This window comes from Orcinus orca, chromosome 20, assembly GCF_937001465.1.
Source record: "Orcinus orca chromosome 20, mOrcOrc1.1, whole genome shotgun sequence".
NCBI classification, from domain to species: domain Eukaryota; kingdom Metazoa; phylum Chordata; class Mammalia; order Artiodactyla; family Delphinidae; genus Orcinus; species Orcinus orca.
This window is the reverse complement of record NC_064578.1, coordinates 52290423-52309438: the sequence shown is the minus strand read 5'-3', so window position 1 is coordinate 52309438 and position 19016 is coordinate 52290423. Positions and strand designations below refer to the sequence as shown.

The 19016-nt window shown below is 59.8% G+C and overlaps 2 protein-coding genes across 17 annotated transcripts; one reads left to right on the top strand and one right to left on the bottom strand.

Moving 5' to 3' along the window:
• The first annotated feature begins 409 nt into the window (after window positions 1–409).
• Window positions 410–11373, top strand: PNKP (polynucleotide kinase 3'-phosphatase). Of its 10 annotated transcripts, none has more exons than XR_007474300.1 (17): window positions 412–695; window positions 951–1114; window positions 1754–1800; window positions 2139–2444; window positions 2862–2941; window positions 3021–3078; window positions 3171–3278; window positions 3689–3760; window positions 4781–4829; window positions 4946–5016; window positions 5100–5192; window positions 5280–5376; window positions 5453–5514; window positions 5767–6043; window positions 6283–7092; window positions 7875–9092; window positions 10822–11373. XR_007474300.1 is itself a non-coding variant. In XM_004286157.4 (17 exons), the coding sequence occupies exons 2-17, from the start codon at window positions 964–966 to the stop codon at window positions 6398–6400; spliced, it is 1572 nt and encodes a 523-aa protein (XP_004286205.3). In that variant the 5' UTR covers window positions 418–695; window positions 951–963; the 3' UTR covers window positions 6401–6455. The 10 variants fall into 10 exon arrangements, 3 of the variants coding, with proteins under 3 accessions (XP_049559350.1, XP_049559349.1, XP_004286205.3); XR_007474299.1 differs by having other exon boundaries at window positions 9617–11373; XR_007474296.1 differs by having other exon boundaries at window positions 9515–11373.
• Window positions 7175–16366, bottom strand: PTOV1 (PTOV1 extended AT-hook containing adaptor protein). Of its 7 annotated transcripts, none has more exons than XM_033417264.2 (14): window positions 16018–16349; window positions 12973–13110; window positions 12754–12836; window positions 12628–12685; window positions 12439–12546; window positions 10764–10919; window positions 10151–10237; window positions 9993–10066; window positions 9858–9915; window positions 9590–9694; window positions 9032–9183; window positions 7848–8045; window positions 7692–7762; window positions 7175–7419 (listed from the first exon to the last, which is right to left on the bottom strand). In XM_033417264.2, the coding sequence occupies exons 1-14, from the start codon at window positions 16186–16188 to the stop codon at window positions 7190–7192; spliced, it is 1689 nt and encodes a 562-aa protein (XP_033273155.1). In that variant the 5' UTR covers window positions 16189–16349; the 3' UTR covers window positions 7175–7189. The 7 variants fall into 7 exon arrangements, with proteins under 7 accessions (XP_033273155.1, XP_049559406.1, XP_049559405.1 ...); XM_049703449.1 differs by adding an exon at window positions 15019–15164 and having other exon boundaries at window positions 9993–10237; window positions 12948–13110; window positions 16018–16151; XM_049703448.1 differs by adding an exon at window positions 15019–15164 and having other exon boundaries at window positions 9993–10237; window positions 16018–16151.
• Between the last annotated feature and the right edge of the window lie 2650 nt (window positions 16367–19016).

Here is a 19016-nt window from a genome sequence, read left to right as displayed (position 1 = left end):
AGTGCCCAGGAAAGCCAGGAACCTCCAGCTGAGGCCGGGAGTTTTCTGACTAACGTAAGACAGCTGGAGGTTAGAGAACAAATGGCTCCTGGTCCAAAGATGTAAACGCGGAATCCCCATGTCCCATCAGACCACCACCAATGGAATGCTAACAACAGACAAAACTTAGGGCAAACTATCACCTAGACACTTTTATAAGTTATTTACATGTACTAACTCATTTAATCTTCCTAGTAACCCCACAAAGTGGAAACGATTATCCCCACACTGTAGATGAGAAAACTGCAGCATCCAGGGTAGGGTTGCTGTCGGGGCGGGGTTTCTTCGACTGACAATAATCGTAACGAGAATCTCCTCCCGCTGTAACTGTCTCCGGCAAAGGGAATGAAAATTAGAGTTCAACGTGGAAAGAGGAAAAAATGTGTGAACAGGGAATCTACCCCCCCTACTGGCCTGCGTCTCATACTGCATCAGGAGAGACGAAGGTCAGACCAGCGGAGGGACCTTAGGAGCACTGTGTCTGGGAAAGGGCGGGGCTTACGGCAGGCGGAGCCAAATGCCCCGCCCACTTTGATAGGACGAGCCATTTCCGTCCGCGGAGAAACAGAGGCAGCAGCCGGCCGAGTTGCGAGCAGAGCGCCTCCGGCAGGCCCTCCCTCGTCGGAAGCGGCGAGTGAGCCAAGCGGCGGGCAAGGGTGAGCGTGGGGCCGAAGCGAGTGCGCGAGAGTTTCTCGGCCTTTGCCGTGGGAAGTTGGAGTCCGGGGTCCCGGAAGGAAGGAGTGGGGCGTTATCGTCTGGGAAACGGCGCGAGCCCCAGGCCAACGAGTGGGTGGGATTTCCGGAGCCTTTAGCTGATGAAGGGAATTTCTGGTGTAGAGTGCGAGAGGAGGCGGGACTTCCTTTAGCAACTGAGGGCTGCCACTCAAACCTATTTACCTACTTTCCTTTAGGCCGGCTCCCAGGATGGCCAGGGTGGAGGCCCAGGGCCGCCTGTGGCTGGAGAGCCCCCCTGGGGGAGCGCCTCCCATCTTCCTGCCCTTGGGTGGGCAAGCCCTGGTGCTGGGCCGAGGACCCTTGACGCAGGTTACCGACCGGAAGTGCTCCAGAAACCAAGGTGGGCAGGGAGGAGCCTGAGCTGGAGGGGGTGTGGTCCGCTTCAGGAGCGGGAACACAGTCAATGGGAAAGGTAGTCCAGGAATTGCGTGGTGCAACCAGTCCTGAAGTTGGTAGGTGGCATGTGGGGAGCACAGGAAGAAAAAGGTTGTGCCAGACCTGGAACTAGCCAGACACCTTGGGCGGGAGCGGATGGAGTCAATCCCGAGACACTTTGTCACTGGGCAGAGGATACTCACAGGCCACCGGGAAGGCTTGAATCAGGCCACGACCCTTGTCAAGGAGAGAGCCGATCCTACGGAGAAAAGTGCATATTGCTAAGCAGAGATGGGTGGTAGAGGGCCAAGCCCAGAACCTGCATCTTGCCAAGGTCTGCGTTGTCAAGGAGAAGCCAATTCTATACGGAAAAATACCTGCCCTGCCCCTAGGCGAGGACCAGTGACACAGGCAGTCGTTAAGGCCTTTATCTGGGTACTGCATGTCAAGGAGTGAGCCAATTCTACTTAGAAATAAACTGATTCCTCCTGCCGGATGGGTGCTGTAGCCCCATACTGTGGTCTGAAGCTGGCTATGCTCCCCAGTAAGGAGGGAAGCAGTCACACAAGGATTCAGATCCTGACTCCACCCCCTCAATCCTCAGTGGAGCTGGTCGCTGACCCTGAGACTCGGACGGTGGCAGTGAAACAGGTACCAGTTCGTTAGCAAGGGGCCTGGGGGTGGAGTGGGGGTGGGGGGTGTGGAGAATCGCTACCCAGCGGGGAGCAGGCCCAATTGGGAAAATCTGATTCTGGGAGGGGAACAGGTGTGCCTGTTTCAGTGCGGTAAACATCCATACCCATTTAAATTGGGTAAGACTGGATGCTTATAACCTTCCCAGAGCCCTGATTGGTGGTACAGGGTGAGGAGGCGGGACTTAGGGGTCTGATTGGCTGGTGGAGAAAGGCGAGTCTTTTTCCGGGTTATTTGATTGGAGGAGGTTGCCGCTGGGGGTGGAGCCAGTTCCAGTCCTCCCTCTCTCTCTACAGCTGGGAGTTAACCCCTCAACTGCCGGGACTCAGGAGCTGAGAACAGGGTTGGAGGGTTCTCTGGGGGTGGGGGACACGCTGTATTTGGTCAATGGCCTCCACCCGCTGACCCTGCGCTGGGAAGAGGCTCACACGCCAGAATCCCAGCCAGACACTCCACCAGGCACCCCTCCTGTGGCCCCGGAGGAGGAGGAGGAGGAGGAGGATGAACAGCAGAAAAAGCGGATAAGGAAGTCATCCCCTGGCTGGGAGAGCTTCCAGAAGCTGCTAGTGTTCACGGCACCTGGTGTGAAGCCCCGGGGCAAGGTGAGGCCCAAGCTGAGCGCTGAGGGAGCACAGCCCCTTATATGCAGTTAACACCCAAACAAAACTTAGCTCCTGTTTGGATTTTCATGGCTCTTAGCCGTCCGAGGTGAAAAAGGCCAGGGGAAGAGGCTGGGTCGGATATGAAACCCATTTTAAAGATTGGAATACTGAGGGGCTCCGGAGGAATAGGAGATAGTAGAGTGAAGATTTCACTCTCTGAACTCAGTGTCCGAGATACATCTTTGCTGTGCCTTGTCCTTACCTAAGATGTGTAGGCCCGCTGTGACTCAGTTTCTCCATCTGTAAGGGGTGGGTGGTAATAGTCCCCAGCTTGCAGGGTTGATGTGAACCAGCCTGTGAGTGAGGGGGATCAGAGGTGTAACAGTGCCGTTCTTCCTCTTTTCTGGGTAACGCCAGGTGGCCAGTTTTGATCTGGATGGGACCCTCATCACCACACGTTCTGGGAAGGTCTTTCCCACTGGCCCCAGTGACTGGAGGTGATAAGAGACAAGAGGAAGGGGTGGGTGAGGTGCACTCCGGGCCCCACGTCACGTTGCTCTTCCACGCCCGCCCTAGGATCTTGTACCGAGAGATTCCACAGAAGCTCCGGGAACTGGCTGCCGAGGGTTACAAGGTGTGTGTGCGCGTGCGCGCGTGGTGGCGGGTTCACAGGGCAGGTCCGGGCCTGATGAGGAGGGCGCCGGCTGACACCTGTCCGCTTCCCAGCTGGTGATCTTCACCAACCAGATGGGCATTGGACGCGGGAAGCTGCCAGCGGAGTTGTTCAAGGCCAAGGTGGAGGCTGTGGTGGAGAAGCTGGGGGTCCCCTTTCAGGTATGGCTGTAAGGGAGGCTGAAGGGCTATGTGGAGGGACAGAGACTCTGGGATGGGGGCGGTGGGGGGGGGAACCTGGTAGGTGAGGGGGCCAGGCACAGGGACCCAGAGAGAGGGGAACAGAGACAGTGAGATGGGACAGAGGAGGGAACAGAGACCCAGGGAGAAGGTATGACATGGTGAGCCAGTTGGAGAGGTGGGGGGAACAGAGACCCTGGGTGAGTGGGGTGTGGGCCCCAGGTGGGGTTATGCTGACGAACCCATTGTAAGTGGCAAGTTCCAGGGCACCGGGCGCTCTCCTTGGATTGGTGAGGTTCTGGGTAGCATCCTTGGGACCCATGTGCCCTTGAAGGACTCTGGGTGCTGGAGGAGGAGCCAAGGATGGTGTCTAACCTCTGCCCCACCCACAGGTCTTGGTGGCCACGCACGCAGGCTTGTACCGGAAGCCGGTGATCGGCATGTGGGACCACCTGCAGGGGCAGGTGAGCTTCGGACTCCCAGTGGCTCTCCTCCCTCTGCGGCCCCTTGCTCTCTGCCCTGCCTCCCCACTCTGGGTCTCTGGTGCATGACCTTCCTCTCATCCCCTACCCTAGCCTGGCCTTCTCAGTTCCTTTGCTGTCGTGTCCTAGTGTTGACATGTGAGGCCGGTGCTCACAAACTGTGAAAAACAGTGGTGGAGAGAGAAGTCGCTCATGGATCCATTCATTCGTTTGGGTGTGCGTTTGTTCTGAAGTTCAGCAGCTTCTTGAGCTGAAAATATTAGTGAACAAGACAAACCTGCCTGCTGCCAGATCAGGGAAGGTGCATTGACAGATATGTGGAATAGCAGAGTGCGGATAAGGCAGGGTGTTGCTTTATCTACGGAGCTCAGCGAAATCCTCTCTGAGGTGCCGTTGAGTAAAGATACAAAGTTGCTGAGGGAGGGAGCCATGTGTGTATCTGAGGGAAGAGTGGTCCAGGTAGGAGTAACGCCAAGTGCAAGGGTCCTGAGGTGGGACCGAGCCTGGTGTGCTCATGGGCAGTGAGGAGGCCCGTGTGGCTGTACCTGAGCGGGTGAGGGGGAAAGTGAGGAGTATGAGGTCAGAGAGCAGGGGTCAGGCTCTCAGGCTTCGTGGGCCACAGTGAGGTGGCCACCGGGAGGATTGGGAGGAGAGCGTCCGGAGCCGCGGTAAGTGGGAACTTGCGCCCTCTGGCGGCCGTTTGGGGAACAGACGGGCGAAAGTGGAAGCCGGGAGACCCGGAAGGAGTGACCGAATATTCTAGAGACGTGCTGGTGGCCAGGATCGAGTTGGTGGTGCCGGCAAAGGGGGTGAGAAGTGGCCGGAGGGCGGGGCCGACAGGATTCACTGATGGATTGGGTGTGGAGCATAAGAGGTTAGAGATAGGCCTCCTGTGGGGCACAGACCAAGCTGAGCATCCGGCAGGACCCGTTAGTGCCCTGGGGGGACAGATGTGTGAATAGGTTCTTTACTGCCTGTTGTCTATCACCTGTCCCTCCCCAGGCCAACGAGGGCGTGCCCATCTCCATCGGGGACAGCGTCTTTGTGGGAGGTAAGGGCCTGGGGGTGGGGAAATGTGTGGGTCCGCAGGGCTGATGCAGGTAGGCTGGGGACCCCTGTCCCCAAGGTTCCTGGTGGAGACGGGTTTGTATCCTGCATGTGTTCCAGATGCAGCTGGACGCCCAGCCAGCTGGGCCCCCGGGCGCAAGAAGAAAGACTTCTCTTGCGCTGACCGCCTGGTGAGGCTCGCTCTACCCTGTCCCTGCCCACCCCACCCCCCAGCCCAGCCACTACCCAGTCTGATGTGTGCCCTTGCCCCCAGTTTGCCCTCAACCTGGGCCTGCCTTTCGCCACGCCAGAGGAGTTCTTTCTGAAATGGCCCGTGGCCCGCTTCGAGCTCCCAGCCTTTGACCCGGTGAGGCCCGCGGGGCGGGCTGGGGGCAGAGTGGGGGACATGCAGGGATGGGGAGGGCGTCTCGCTCATCATGTCTGCCCCTCCCAGAGGACCGTCTCCTGCTCTGGGCCTCTTTGCCTCCCCGAGTCCAGCTCCCTCTTAAGCTCAGACCCCGAGGTGGTTGTCGCCGTGGGATTTCCTGGGGGTGAGACTCCTGCCCCTCAAAAGCCCCAGCTCTGCTCCGACTTCTCAGGCCCCCACTAATGCTGCGCCCTTCACAGCTGGGAAGTCCACCTTCCTCCAGGAGCATCTCGTGTCGGCCGGATACGTCCACGTGAACAGGGTAGGACATCCGCAGCCCCTCCGCCCCCACCCCCGAGAGCTGTCCTCTAGGTCTCTGCTCCCCCCGCATCTGTCCTTCTCTTTCCGGCTCTGCCCCCTGCCCCCAGGTCCTCTCTCCAGGTCCCTGCCCCCCTCTCCCTGCCTTTCCCCCTACCCTGGATCCCTAACCCTCTGTCTCTGGGTCTTCCTCTCTGGTTCTCTGTTCCCCTGGGTCTCCTGGCCCCCATCCGTGACCTCTTTCTGGGTCCCCCAGGACACTCTGGGCTCATGGCAGCGCTGCGTGACCACGTGCGAGGCGGCCCTGAAGCAAAGGAAACGGGTCGTGATTGACAACACGAACCCGGACATCCAGAGCCGAGCCAGGTACCGGGGTCCCAGGGGCGGCCTCTGTAGGGTGGGCCCCGGGCCCTTTGCCAGCCCCCCACTTCCCCGGCCCCCACAGGTACATCAAGTGTGCCCGAGACGCAGGCGTCCCCTGCCGCTGCTTCCTCTTCAGCACCACCCTGGAGCAGGCACGTCACAACAACCGGGTGAGCCGGCCTCCGCCTCCCCAGCCCCCCACAACATCCCGCCCGCCCCCCACCCCCTCGCCCCAGCCTGGCCAGCCTGACCTCCGCCCCCCGCAGTTCCGGGACATGACGGACTCCTCTCACATCCCCGTGACCGACATCGTCATTTACGGCTACAGGTAGGCGCCGCGGGCGGGGAGGGACGCCAGGTTGAGCCTGTACGTTGGGCCTCACCTCCACCCACCACCCTCTGCCGCCAGGAAGCAGCTCGAGGCCCCCACGCTGGCCGAAGGCTTCTCCGCCATCCTGGAGATCCCGTTCCGGATCCACGTGGCGCCGCAGCTCGAGCGGCTGTACCGCCAGTTCTCAGAGGGCTGAGCCAACGCCCACCCCCACCTGCTCCCCACCCCACAATAAATGCTGTTTTTCTTCATGTTTGACCAGCATTTTGCTCCCAGCCGGGCTGGGAGCACAGACCCACCGGCCTGGTCTCCCAGGAAGGCACTGCTGGCAACTTTGCCTCAAACTAAACCCTCAGCCCACGTTGGGGACAACTGCATCTCGCGGACGGGGGTTTCGGCTTCTCCAGCCTGTGGCTGCTGGCGCTCCAGATGGGCACCAGGGCATCCTGGCTGGCAGGGCCCGAGTGGAATTCGCTGCACGCAGCTGCCAGCTGCAGAGCAAGCCCGGAGTTTTAGCAAGACTGACCCGGGGCCAAGAGCTGGAGCTCCGATTCCGTGAGAAATGAGGTGCTCTGCATGCTGGACTTGAACCCCAGGGCTATGGCCTGGACCTGCAGCAGCGAGGGGCGCCTGAGAGCCCGGCCAGGCCTGCCGCGTGCCACCAGTGCCAGAGGACTGGAACCGGCCTGGCATTGCCTTGTGTTTGCTTCCAGCTAAGTGAGGCTTGTGGAACCCGCAGGACAAGGAGGGCAGCCTGCAACGCCGGGAGTCGGGGGATGGACCCCAGGAGCAGCCGGCCAGCTGTGGAAAGACTCTGGAAGACACGGCCCAGCAAGCACCTTGCAGACCTGGCAGCTCCGTGAACTGCAGCTTCCCCTCCTGGCTCAGGTGACAGTGATCTCAGAGGTGACCCCTCTCCCGCGAATGGTAGAAATGCACACTCCCAGGCCTCAGCCGTGTCAACACTCGGGGGTGGGCCCAGCCATCAGCCCCCGGGGACGGCACTCGGGTCTGAGGACAGCTGCTGTTGGGAGGGGCCTGGCCTCTCCCGAGCCAGGGTGCCTGGACAGAGCACAGTGGCCAAAGGGCTTTTAAAAGGTTTTATTGGGGAAACGTACAAGGGTGGGGACTGTCCTTGGAGATATCTCAGGACGCTGTCCTCCATCTCACTGGGCAGTTGCAGTCCCCACAGGCCTCTGCTCAGAAGCATCTGACCTGGGGGCAGGGGGCATAGTGGGAGGGACTGGACAGGTGAGGCTCCAGGGCCCCGGGCACAAGAAGAGCCTCTCCCTGCCCTCCCTGGAAACTCCTGCTCCTGTCGCCGCCTGGTGGGTAGCGGGGCTGGAGTTTCCCAGGAGGCCTGGGACCATGGGGGATGCGCGTGCCTCTCTCTCTGCTCTGGTCTTCTCAAGGCTAGGGTCACACTACTTCCCGAACCCCAGGCAGTTCCCAGGGTCCATCCTGTCCTTGGCCCAGCTTCCACTCACCAGTCTCGGCAGGGCCTCGTCTGTGGCTCCTGGAGAGGCCCAGCCCGGCGGGGTGGCCCCTACCCCCCCATCTGTGCGAGAGGAAGCCAGGGAGGAGTCAGCGCGGGGTGGGGTGGGGGGGAGGGGACCGAGGCCCCGGCAGCGGCGCTCGCTCACCCCACGCTGCTGCTGCTCCTGCTCCAGGTTCCGCTGCAGGACCTGCTGCTGATTGGCGATGACGCGCCGGATGCCGTTGACGAAGTTGCTCTGGTCATGGGGGATGAGGCCGATGAAGATCTTCTTCTCAGAGGAGTACAGGAGCATGAGCACGCGGATCTCGCACGAGGCCTTGTAGGAAAAGTGCACGCAGCCGGCCTGGCGGTGTGGAGCAGTGTCACGGGCGGGCCCTCAGCGCAGACGCTCCTCCCCATTGAGACACGGGCGCAAACCGCACGGGTCAGCGCCCTGGCAGACGGGCACCACGGAGCACGCTGGGCCTTCCCAGCCGCCGCCCTCAGCCCTGTCAACACTCCCACAGGACACCAGAGGTGCCTGCGCAAGGACCAGTGAGTGGGCTCTACAGCTGAGCCCAGGAGGCTGCCCGACGAGCTCCAGCGAGACTGTGGCCCCCACGCCGGCCAGCCAGTACCCAGGGTGCCCACGGGACCAGCCACGGCCGTGACCGCGACCACGCAGGAAGGCCGCGGCAGGGGAGAAACACCAGGGGCCAATCTGGCCCCAGGAGGCCGGGCACCAGGGCTCCGTCCACTCTGCGACCCCCAGGCCAGCTGAGGGCGGGGAAGCTGGGCGGCGCTGATCCACTGCGATGCCGCCGTCACCGCGGCTTGGGACATGGCTCAGCGTCACAGCGACCGCAGTGCCGACAGGCACCAATCGCTCCCTGACGCCTTTCACAGGATCCTCTCTCCAGGGCCCAGGGGTCACCGTCCCCATCTTACAGGTGAGCAAACCCAGGCTGAGAGCTCGGGGACTCGCAGGCCCCCAGAGCCAGAAGGGGTTATGCCTGCCCTCGGGCCTGTGTGCCACTACAGGGGCCAGTGCTGACAGGCATCGAGGAGGAAGCCCCTCACAGCACCCCCGAGCCAACAGCCGAGGGAAGCCCGAGTGCGCCGAGGGAGCACCGGCCATGGGCCTCGAGGCCTTAGTTTCCCTGAGGGAATCCTGCTTTTAAACTCTTAAATAACCAGCCCCTCAAATGCACAGTGGCACAGCCATGATGACTTCGGCTGACTTAGAAACATTACGCTAATTCGAGGACAGCTATGACCTGGTACAGCAAACACCCACAAAGCGGACACAGACAGCTGCGGCTTCAGAAGCACGAGGGCCAAGCTCCTCACTTCACAGATGGAGAGACCGAGGCCCGCAGAGAGGGGAGAACTGGCCAAGGCCCACCAGCAGGTGAGCACCAGGGGCTTTCAGAGCTCGCTCCGGCTGGAGGCAGGCAGATGCCCTGCCTGGTGAGGGCCTTGGGAGCCTCAGGTTTTCCACCCTGTCCCCGGGGAAAGGAGCAAGAGGAAGGCGGCAGGTAAGAACCTGGGAGCAGAGTCGACGCGTGGGGTGATGTCAGCCTCAGCTGAGTAAACCCAGACAGAGCAGGGGGGGACAGCCCCGGGGGCCCAAACCAGACTTGGTCCAAGTTCCCGCCCAGCACTTGCCAGCACAGCCTCCGAGCCTCAGTTTCCCCATCTGTAAAATGGGGTCAGGATGGCCCAGAGCCCCAGGGGAGCCAATGTCCAGGCACAGAGCCAACACGCCTTCCCCACGGCTACCATCACACCCGGCCAGTTTTGGGGAATCGTCCGCTCTTAATCTCATTTCAGTTTTTAAACACCAAGCGGCTCTGGCTCTGTCTGTCCCACCATCAGCCCGGCCCTGGGCCCCACCAGCCCACTCACAAAGCCGTTGTCCATGATCCGGCACAGGCTCTTCAGCGTCTCCAGGTCCTTGGTGAAGTGGAACTGCACCAGGCGGGAGTTCCGGAAGAGCGGCACCAGGGTGGTCTGCAGGGAGGCCCCGAGGTGGCTGGGCCAGGCGCCAGGGCCCCGCAGCCCCTCATGCCCACACGTCGGCAGGCCCCGCCCCGCCTACCGCCACTTGCTGGACAGGCAGCCTCCCCCAGGGCCCCAAGGTCGAGGCAAGCCGAGTGCCCCCTTCCCCACTCACCAGCAGCTGCTGCGGGATGAGCTGCATGTACAGCTTCCGCGGCCACTGCTCGGTCCTCCTGCAGGGATGCGGGGACGAGGGTCAGGAGGCCAGGCCTCACCCAGATGCCGCCCCCGCCCCCTGCCCGACACTCACAGGATCTCCCCTTGGTTCACGTAGATGTGCGACGGCAGCCACCTCTTAGACCGACTGTTAGGCTCAGGCCTGGGCTTTTGGGGGGTAAGAAGAGGGGAGCCGTCAGGAGTGGGAGGATGCCCTGGTCCTGAGGTCACCCAGGCCCGCCCAGGGCTCACCTCCTGCCACTCCATGACTCCACTCCATGCCAGGAACTTGTTGTTGACCATCTGGACAGGGCCCGCGACGCCACCAGGTCCCACTGCCTGGGGAGGAGACAGGTGGGCTGGTGCCCCAGGAGTTCCCCAAAGAACGCTGCCCAGACCCCTCCACGCCCCCAGTCCGTCAGTCCCAAGCTTATCTACCTGCTGCCCCCAGGGCCCAGCCTGGCCCGGCCCGGCCTCTAGTCTGCCCACAGGCCCAGAGGATTCCCCAGAGCGGGCCCTGCCCCTCACAGCACACCCCATGCCCTGGGCCAAGCCCCCGCCATCAGCCTGGGGGACATGGCTCACAGGGTCTGCCTCTAAGAACTGGGCGGCTGTATAACTTGCCACACAAACTGGGACACTTTTGGGTGAAGGGGTCACTGAAGAGCTGGAAAGGCGTGAGCCAGGATTTGAGGTCACCCTCCTGCCACGAGTGTACCCTCCTGCCACGAGTGTGCCTGCCTGCCCATCCGCCTCCCTGCTCCCCATGGGCACCCCTCCTGCCGGGAACCACCCTGTCAGACCCCTCGACCCCCTCACCCTTCAAAGCCTCAGACACGTGTGGCGGCCGGGCCCAAGGGCACACCTGTTTGCGGGTGGTGATGACCTGCCGGATGGCATTGACGAAGCCGCTCTGGTCGTAGGGGATGAGGCCCATGAAGATCTTCTTCTTGGACGAGTACAGGAGCATGAGCACGCGCACCTCGCAGGGGGAGATGTGGGGGAAGAGCATGCAGCCCGCCTGTGGGTGGGGGTGGGGAGGGAACGATCATCACGGGACAGAAATCCTCAAGGTTAACACCAGGACCCTAAATGACTGGTGTGTAGCCAGAACGTGTCGTTCTGGGAGCCTGTGAACGTGCACCCTGGTGTCCCCCCCACCGTGACTCTGGGGTCAGGACTGGGGCCCCATGTGCTGGGTGAGGGTCCTGAGAGGGCTCCACCTGCCGCCCACGTGCCCCGAGGTCATCCCTGTCCTGTGGAGTTTGCTGCTGGGCCCCGCTGACAGAGGCCACCAGGCCCGGGGGTTAAGAGCACAAACGCAGGACCAGACTGCCTGGGAGTAACCCTGGCTCTGCTACCTCCTAGCTGTGTGACCTAAGGCAGGTCACCCCTGGACCTCAGTTTCCCCACGTGTAAAACAGCACAACAACGGCGCACAGAGTAAGCGCCACATAAACGCTCATTACACAAGATGCTACTGCCTCCTTGGTGGGACTGCGGGAGAGCCTGAGCCTCACAGACGTCCCCACCTGGGGTGTCTAGACAGTGGGGCATGCGCGTTCTCAGCCCCGGGGTCCGCTGGCTCAGGGACCCCACCCCTGGCCTTCCTGGACCCACGTGCGGTCGGCCCTCCCGGAGCATAACCGGACAGGCCATGGAGGGCGCGTGCTGAGGTCCACCTTCCCTGCAGCCTGTGAGCCCCAGGCTCCAAGCAAACGGTGCTGAATGAAGGGGTGACCGGGCAGGCAAGAGACCCCACACCAGTCACAACCCAGAAGAAAAGGGGATCGCCCAGGCACTGAAGGGCAGCACACAGCGCCCCCCGGAGGCAGCAGCCAGGAGCTGGAGGGTGGTCTGTCCCAAAGGGGACCAGGAAAGGGAGAGGACCCCAGAGCTGAGTCCTCCAGGCCAACGACCTACTCCCACCTCAACCCAACCCTTTCCCAGTACCTGCCGTCCCACAGCCGGAGCCCTGGGGGGTGGGGGCAGCGGCTGAAGCCTGGGCCCAGACCTGAGAGGCTTGCAGGGACCACGCCCACCATGTCCTGTGTCTGAATCCCCAATTTAACAATCTCTCCAGCTTGCACTTCCTGAGCACTCACAACGCCCTCAAATCACCGCCTCAAGTGCTTTACTCACTCCTCCCAGTGGCCCCAGGACCGCAGATGAGGAAACTGAGTCCCAGCAGACCATCTCCACTGCTGGCTCCCTCTTTCCTCCAGGCCACCCCAAAATGCCAAGTCCCTGCCATGTGCTATGGCCCCAACAAGCTCCTGGGTCCCAGGAGGGCTGGCCCAGGCCTCTCCCTTCGCTCCCGTGCCCGGGGGTGGCTCCAGCTTGTCCGGGAGGCTGGCTGGGCTCCTCTGCTCTCCAGGGACAGGGATGCCCCCAGGAGAGGTCACCCGGACCCTGCCACCTGCCTTGGGTTGTCCCAGCAGAGCTCTGCCTCCCGCCGTACTTGGTCACCACGGTGCTTCCAAGGGGCCCTTCTCGCCCTGTCCCCGCCCGTCCGCCCCCAGCACCCCCGCCCCACTCACAAAGCCGTTGCCCATGACGCGGCAGAGGCCCTTGAGAGAGTCGCAGTCTCTGTTGGTGAAGTGGAACTGCGCCAGCTGGGAGTTGCGGAACAGGGGGCCCAGGGTGGTCTGGGGGCGACAGGGGACAGCTGGGTCAGGGCCAGGCGGGTGCTCTGGGGCCAGGGCGGGCAGCAGAGGGTGGGGCCTCACCAGCAGCTGCTGCGGGATCAGCTGCATGATCAGCTTCTGCGGCCACTGGTCGGTCTCCCTGCGGGAAGAAGAGGGTCAGGGGAGCGGCCCTGCCACCCGCCCGCCCGCCCCCTGCCCACCACTCACAGGTTCTCGCCCTGGTTCACGTAGGCCTGGCAGGGGAGGGCCCGCTTCAGCTTCGCCGTGGAGTCCGAGTAGGGCCTGCGCTTCTGTGGTGGGAGCGGAGGGGTCACTGGACACAGCCCGGGTGCCCAGGCCTGCCCCCACCTGCAGGGGCAGAAGGGACCCCGGGGCCAGCCCCCAGCCCCCCGCAGACTCACAAGAGGACCTGACGTGGACGCTCACCTCCTGCCACTCGAGGACGCCGCTCCAGGCCAGCAGCTTGTTGCTGAGCCGGTGCTCACCCACGGCCAGGCCCCCGAGGGCGAGCCCGGGCGAGGAGGGCCCGATGGGACCCAGGGCCCCGAAGACCCGAGCACCTTGCTGTGGCAGAGGGGGTAGGGAAACTGAGGCTGAGGGGCCCGCTAGGGGAGCTGTCCCCCACATACCCCAGAAGGGACATCCCAACATTGAGACCCCGATCCCCAGCTGCGAAACCCCCAGGGCCATCTCCAACCCCTTTCTCCCAGGGTTGAGACCCTGAGTGGCTGACCCCCCGTGTCCTTTTCCTGCTGCCACCCCAGGACGCTTCCCCGCCCCAAGGCTACTTGTCACCTCAACACTGGCCCATGCAGGGTCCCTGAAAGCTACCAGTTGCTTCCCCTTCCAGCCTTTGCTCCAGCTGTGCTCTCATCCTAGCGGGCCATCCCCCCCCCCCACGTTCCTCAGGAGATGCTCCCCACTCATCCTCCCAGTGCTGATCAATTTTTGATTCCTCTATTGAGATAACTCAGAAGCAGCTCTCTGGGGGTCCAGAGCCTCCCTGAAGCTCCCCCCACGACACACAAGCCAGCCTGGGCTGTGTCTGTCTGTCTGGCACACTGGTTTGCCCCATCCCATCCAAGCTCAAAACCCTTCCAAAGCTCCCCCAGGCCCTCAAGAGAAAATCCAGGGACTCCCCTGGTGGTCCCGTGGTAAAGAATCTGCCTTCCAATGCAGGGGACGCGGGTTCGATCCCTGGTCGGCGAACTAAGATCCCACATGCTGCGGGGCAACTAAACCTGCGTGCCACAACTGCTGCGCACGCGTGCCTCAAACTACAGAGCCCATGCGCTCTGGAGCCCGTGCACAACTAGAGAAGCCCGCGTGCCGCAACAAAATACCCCGCGTGCTGTGACTAAGATCCGGTGCAGCCGTAAAAATAAATAAGTAATTTAATTAATTTTTTAAAAAAATAAAAAAAGGAGAGAGAAAATCCAGACTCTTCTCTCTGGCTCCCGCCAACCTCCCCAGCCAGTTGCCCGCCTCCCCTAGCGCAGCCCAGGCTGCAGCCACATCAGGCTGACCACGGGGAGGAGGGAAGGAACCAGAACTCTCCAGGGAGGTGGGGACACATTTACAACAGGGAGCCTGACAACACCTGGAAGGGTCTCTCAAACACAACGTCTTGAGAGCATCTGCAAAACACCAGAAGTCCCAGCAATAAAGGCAAGGAAAGCTACACAATTTACTCACAAGGCACTCTCCAGTTATCTTTTTTTTAAACCCAAAACATCTCAAAGCAAACAAGGGAAGGCTTTGAAACAGCCTGACAGCAGGAAACCGGTGAAAACCCTCCTAATAGGTGCCTCCAGGCAGCAGAAAAAAAATGGTTGTTACTTTTCATTTCATTACTAATCAGTATTTTCCAAATTTCCTATAAAGCACACAGGTGTCTTCTGCCCCAGAATAACAACAGGCAGGAAAAACTGTATTTTGTAGGGGCTTAAAAAGCAAAATAAAAACCTGAGCAAGCACACTCTCCCCCTGGGCAGGAGACTCTGGGATTCAGGCAACCGTGAGAGATCAGGAAGAAGAGCAGAGAGCATCCTGGTGTAAGAACACGGTCGGAGCGTCCGAGACGGAGAAAGACTGTTGTAGCCCTGGGCGTGTAGGTTACCACAGCCAGAGCCCATAACGTCTGAGAAAACCAGTTAAATCACACACCTGGAGGAGACTTTGGGATCCAGGTGAACTCACTTTAGGGCCCAGTTAATGTGTGCACCAGGAACACCTGTTTAAACTCTGCTTGTGTCTGGAGGCCAGTCTGACTACGTTTTAACCTGGGTGTAAAAACCAGCGATGCTTAAGCTCAGGTCTCCCCGAAAGCAGGATGCGTGTCAAGGTGGAGGACCACATTTAAGGGCTAGACCTACGTGCAATCCTAAAGGAAATCTCACATCTGGGCAGGTGTGTGTAAAATGCCTCCCACACCTGTTCTGTTGCTCACTGCATAGGAAGCCTATTTAGTACCTGGAAGAAGAATGAAAGCTTTAAGATGTACGTTTAAGGACCCAGGAGGCGCTTCTGAACAAGCAGACATGAACGCTAAGGAACGGAGAAGGCAATGGAGTGAAGGATGATGTTTAAGTTTAGGGAGGTGTTCCGAGTCCGGGTACCTGAATATAAGATCCGAGAAAACCTGTTTAAGGCTAGTGTGGAGCTGCCACAGCTCCCCGATACGCACAATGTTGGGGCAGGATATTTAAGAAGGAAGCTTGAGCGCCAGGTTAGGGTAAAACGCGCATCTGGGCAAGCGTATCACGGCTTGGCTGTGCGTGAAACGTCGCGATATGTAGATTTACAGCTCCAGAAAAACCTTAAGAGTTTTGACAAGTATGTGCATCTTTTAGGTCTCGGGAAGCATGTGTAACTTCGCGTACCTGCAAAGCTGGATGTTTATGTTTAAGATCTGGACTTACTTGGCCTACTGCCATCAGTAAGGGCATCCAACATCTGGGCGAGCGTGCAAATAAACCCTGGGCGCACACGCCACGGGCGCCGTACAGACGCGTGCGGGCCCGGGGAGAACGCCCCCGGGGGCACCACCTGGGCGCGCCAGTGCGAGACGCTGGGCCCTCTCGCCGCCGTCCCCCCAGCCCCCTCCCCCATTTCCAGATTTCCTGCCCGGAAAGCGAGCAACTTTCCAATTGGAAAAACAACAACGCACGCCGGCCGTCCGCCCGCCCCCCACCCCGCGTTTAAATCGGGTCGCGGAGTCAGCAGTAATTTGAGCCCTTCCCGCCCCCGTACCCCACCCTCGCCACCCCATCCCGAATGCGAAACAAAGGGGAGAGCCCGGCGCGTACCACCCAGGGGGGTTCACAGGGAAGCCGGCCCCAGGCGGGACCACCCTTCGGGTCACCGGAGAAATCCCCGAGGGGGGAGGCCGCGGACAAAGACGCCAGTCCGGGAAAGGGGCCGGCGGGGGCGGGGCTGTGGAAAGCTCTGGAAAAAGGGCGGGGGGCTCACCATGGGAGGGGCCGAGCGAGCCCGGATCCGCGGCGGCTGCGGGCCCCGGGGGCTGGCCGGCCAGGAGCGCGAGCGGGCGGCGCGCACCGTGAGGTGCCGCAGGGGGCGGCCGCGACCCCCGAGGGGGCCCCCAGCGCCGGAGCGGTGTGGGGCACGGCGCGGACGGACCATGGCTGGTGCAGGCCGAGCGAGCTGGGGGCTCCACCGACTGAGAGGCGCGGGCGCGCGGCTTAGGGGGAGACAGGCTGGGCTGTACCAAGCGTGGGGGACGCACCGCCGGAGACGGTCGCTGTGGCCAAACCACTGCGGCGAGCAGGGGAGTGCGGCGCGTACCAATAGCGTCCGCAAGGGGGCGTGGCCGGGGTGTACCAAAATAGGGCTGGGGGAGCCCCGGGAAAAGGGTGTGTGGGGCGGGGAATACGGCAATTGGAAGATACTATGGGTCGCTCGAGCACGGAGGGGAGGAACTGAGAGGACGTGAGAGAAACCACTTCAGGGGGGCGCGGCTGGAAACACAGACCGAAGGGTGACCGGAGGAGATGAACGTAGAGGGTGATACCAAGTGGGCTGGGAGGGGTGGCAGGGGAGACCGTGCCCCGAGACCCAGACCTGCGGAGCCGGGAGCATCAAGACATGTAAGGAAAAGGAGGAATAATAGGCCTAGGGGCCAGGGAACCTACCTAGAAGTTCGGGAATACGGGTCGTACAAGGCCTAAGGAGAGGACTTAGGGTTTGAAGACAGTGACGTGGCTAGGTGGGCAGGGGACCACAACTCCCAGCGGCCGCCGGGCGGCGTGGGCGGAGCCAGAAACCCCAGGAGACGCCGCCGGTCACAGCTGCGTGCCCATTGGTCCCCGGGCCCTAGGCTCCGCCTGCCTCCCTCTGCATCTCCTTGCCACTCGCCTCTCGGGGCCATTCATTGATTCGCTCATTCACTCAGCGATTAAAGGACTGCGTGTTCACTTACTAGTAGTTGTGTAAGATTTCCTGCTTCAATTTCCTTGTTTCTTAAATGTGGATAATAGCTAACCCTAAGATGGTTATGAGGATCATACGAGTTAATAAAGTATTAGGATCGGTATCTGGCACAGTAACGACCTAAATTGTAGTTTTTCTCCTTTTAAAATCATTATTAGTACCATTTCCAGTTCTGTGCTGGGCAACGAGTATACCGTGGTGACCAAACAGACCAGGTCCACTGGAGAAAATAAATAATCGCAGTTTGTGATAAGTGTTATAGAGAAAATGCACAGAAGGGTGGGATGGTGACCGTGAGAAGTCAGGAAAGTGACCTTTAGGCAGCCTGCAACTCCACATAGGCTGGAAGAGTGTGCTAAGATGAGGGAACAGCCAGGGCACAAATCCTGAAAGTGGAAGGAAAACAAGGGGGGCCAGTATGGCTGGAGCAGAGTGACAGTGGAGGAGAGCTGTGGAAGTGTAGAGTGGCCAGGTGCCACAAGCAGGGTCCTATAGCCTTGGGATGGAATTTGGATTTTAGTCTCACTTTGCTGGGGAACCAGCAAAAGGTTTTTTACCAACGAAGGGACATAGTCTCATTTACATTTTAAACAAATCATTCACAGGATGCATAGAGTTATGCACACAATGTCACTACAAGTCTACAGAAGAAGCTGGGATCCAGAGTCACCTCTGAGGAGAGAAGGCAGCAGATGGAGTGGGGAAGGGTCACAGGAGTGGAAAGGAGACTCAGTTTATTCTTTTAGACTATTTGGAATTCTTCCCATATACAAATGTTGCCTATTGAAAAATAATTGTTGATATATTAACATCTTTTTTTAAGGATCCCTCTGGCTGTGTTGAATATAAGATTATAGGGGATAGTGGAGCAGGAGGGCAGAGAAGAGACTATGGCAATAATCCAGGTGAGAGGCACAGGTGGGCTGGATCGCAGGCAGGGTGGCCGCAGTAGAAGTGGTCACTTTCACAATTTATTTTCAAGCTGGAGCCGAAAGGACTTGTGCAGAGAGTGAATGAAAGAGAGGGGTGAAGAGATGCCAAGGTTTTTGCTTGTACAGAAGTGTCATTTTGTGAAAGGGAAATGACTATGGGGGGGGGGAGATGGAAATATCACTTGTTTCTATGAGGTACATTTAAGATGTTGACTGAACAATTTGGATAGGGGAGTCTGGAGATATAATTTCGGGAGCCTTCAGTGTTGGAATTGATGAGAATGAATGAGAGATCACGAGGAGGTGTGTGTGGACAAAGACTGGGACACTCCATCCCTTCAGAGGTCAGATCTATGAGGGGCAACTAGCAAATGAGAGGACAGACACATGAAATTTGAGGAGAAGCCCCAGGCAAGGTCATATTTCTCATCCTTGCTTGCCTGACCCACTAAGCTGCTTGCCCAAGGGTTTCCCAGGGCTGATGGTGCCCCAACCTGAGCCCCAAATCTGGCCTGGATTGTGGCCAAATAGGGAACCAGTGCTCACTGGACCCAGACTGCAAGTTTGATATCAACAGTTACCTCCAGAGCCCTGACAATGTCAGGACACCCCACCGCTGGCAGCAGGAAGGAGAAAGAACTGTAGGGGCAGAAGCCTCCTTCTCTTCCTTAATCTCCCTAAATCCTCAGTTCTCACCATTCTTAGCGGTCCAAGCCATTGTGATCTCTTGCCTAGGTAACAGCCTCCTAATTCTTGCCACCTTGACTCTCATTCCGCTAATCAAAACACTCCAATGGCTTCCCAATGCCCTTAGAATTAAATACAAACTCTTTCTCTAAAGCCCTGCATGGTGGGACCCCTACTGCTCTCTTCAGGCTGATCTCTTCTGTGCCCTTTCTGTCCTCCACCTAGTTGATGCCTTCCCGTCCCTCAGATCCCATCAGGACACATGTGTTGGTATGAATTCCTAAGATTGTCTAAGCATGGAGAAAGGTGTGCCAGGATACACTCCAGCATGAGCAAAATGGCAACATGTCAGAATGTGAAATGAAAACACAGGCTGAAATTCTATTAGTAATATTACAGTAC

Excerpts from the sequence above, each read along its gene's own strand:
- PNKP (XM_049703392.1), top strand. The coding sequence starts at position 964 with ATGGCCAGGGTGGAGGCCCAGGGCCGCCTGTGGCTGGAGAGCCCCCCT. Across the intron at positions 5,377-5,452 it reads CGCCGTGGGATTTCCTGGGG|CTGGGAAGTCCACCTTCCTC; the intron begins GTGAGACTCCTG and ends CGCCCTTCACAG. Across the intron at positions 6,044-6,139 it reads AGGCACGTCACAACAACCGG|TTCCGGGACATGACGGACTC; the intron begins GTGAGCCGGCCT and ends CGCCCCCCGCAG.
- PTOV1 (XM_049703447.1), bottom strand. The coding sequence starts at position 16,188 with ATGGTCCGTCCGCGCCGTGCCCCACACCGCTCCGGCGCTGGGGGCCCC. Across the intron at positions 12,686-12,753 it reads GTGAACCAGGGCGAGAACCT|GGAGACCGACCAGTGGCCGC; the intron begins GTGAGTGGTGGG and ends TTCTTCCCGCAG. Across the intron at positions 10,238-10,763 it reads TCATCACCACCCGCAAACAG|GCAGTGGGACCTGGTGGCGT; the intron begins GTGTGCCCTTGG and ends TCTCCTCCCCAG.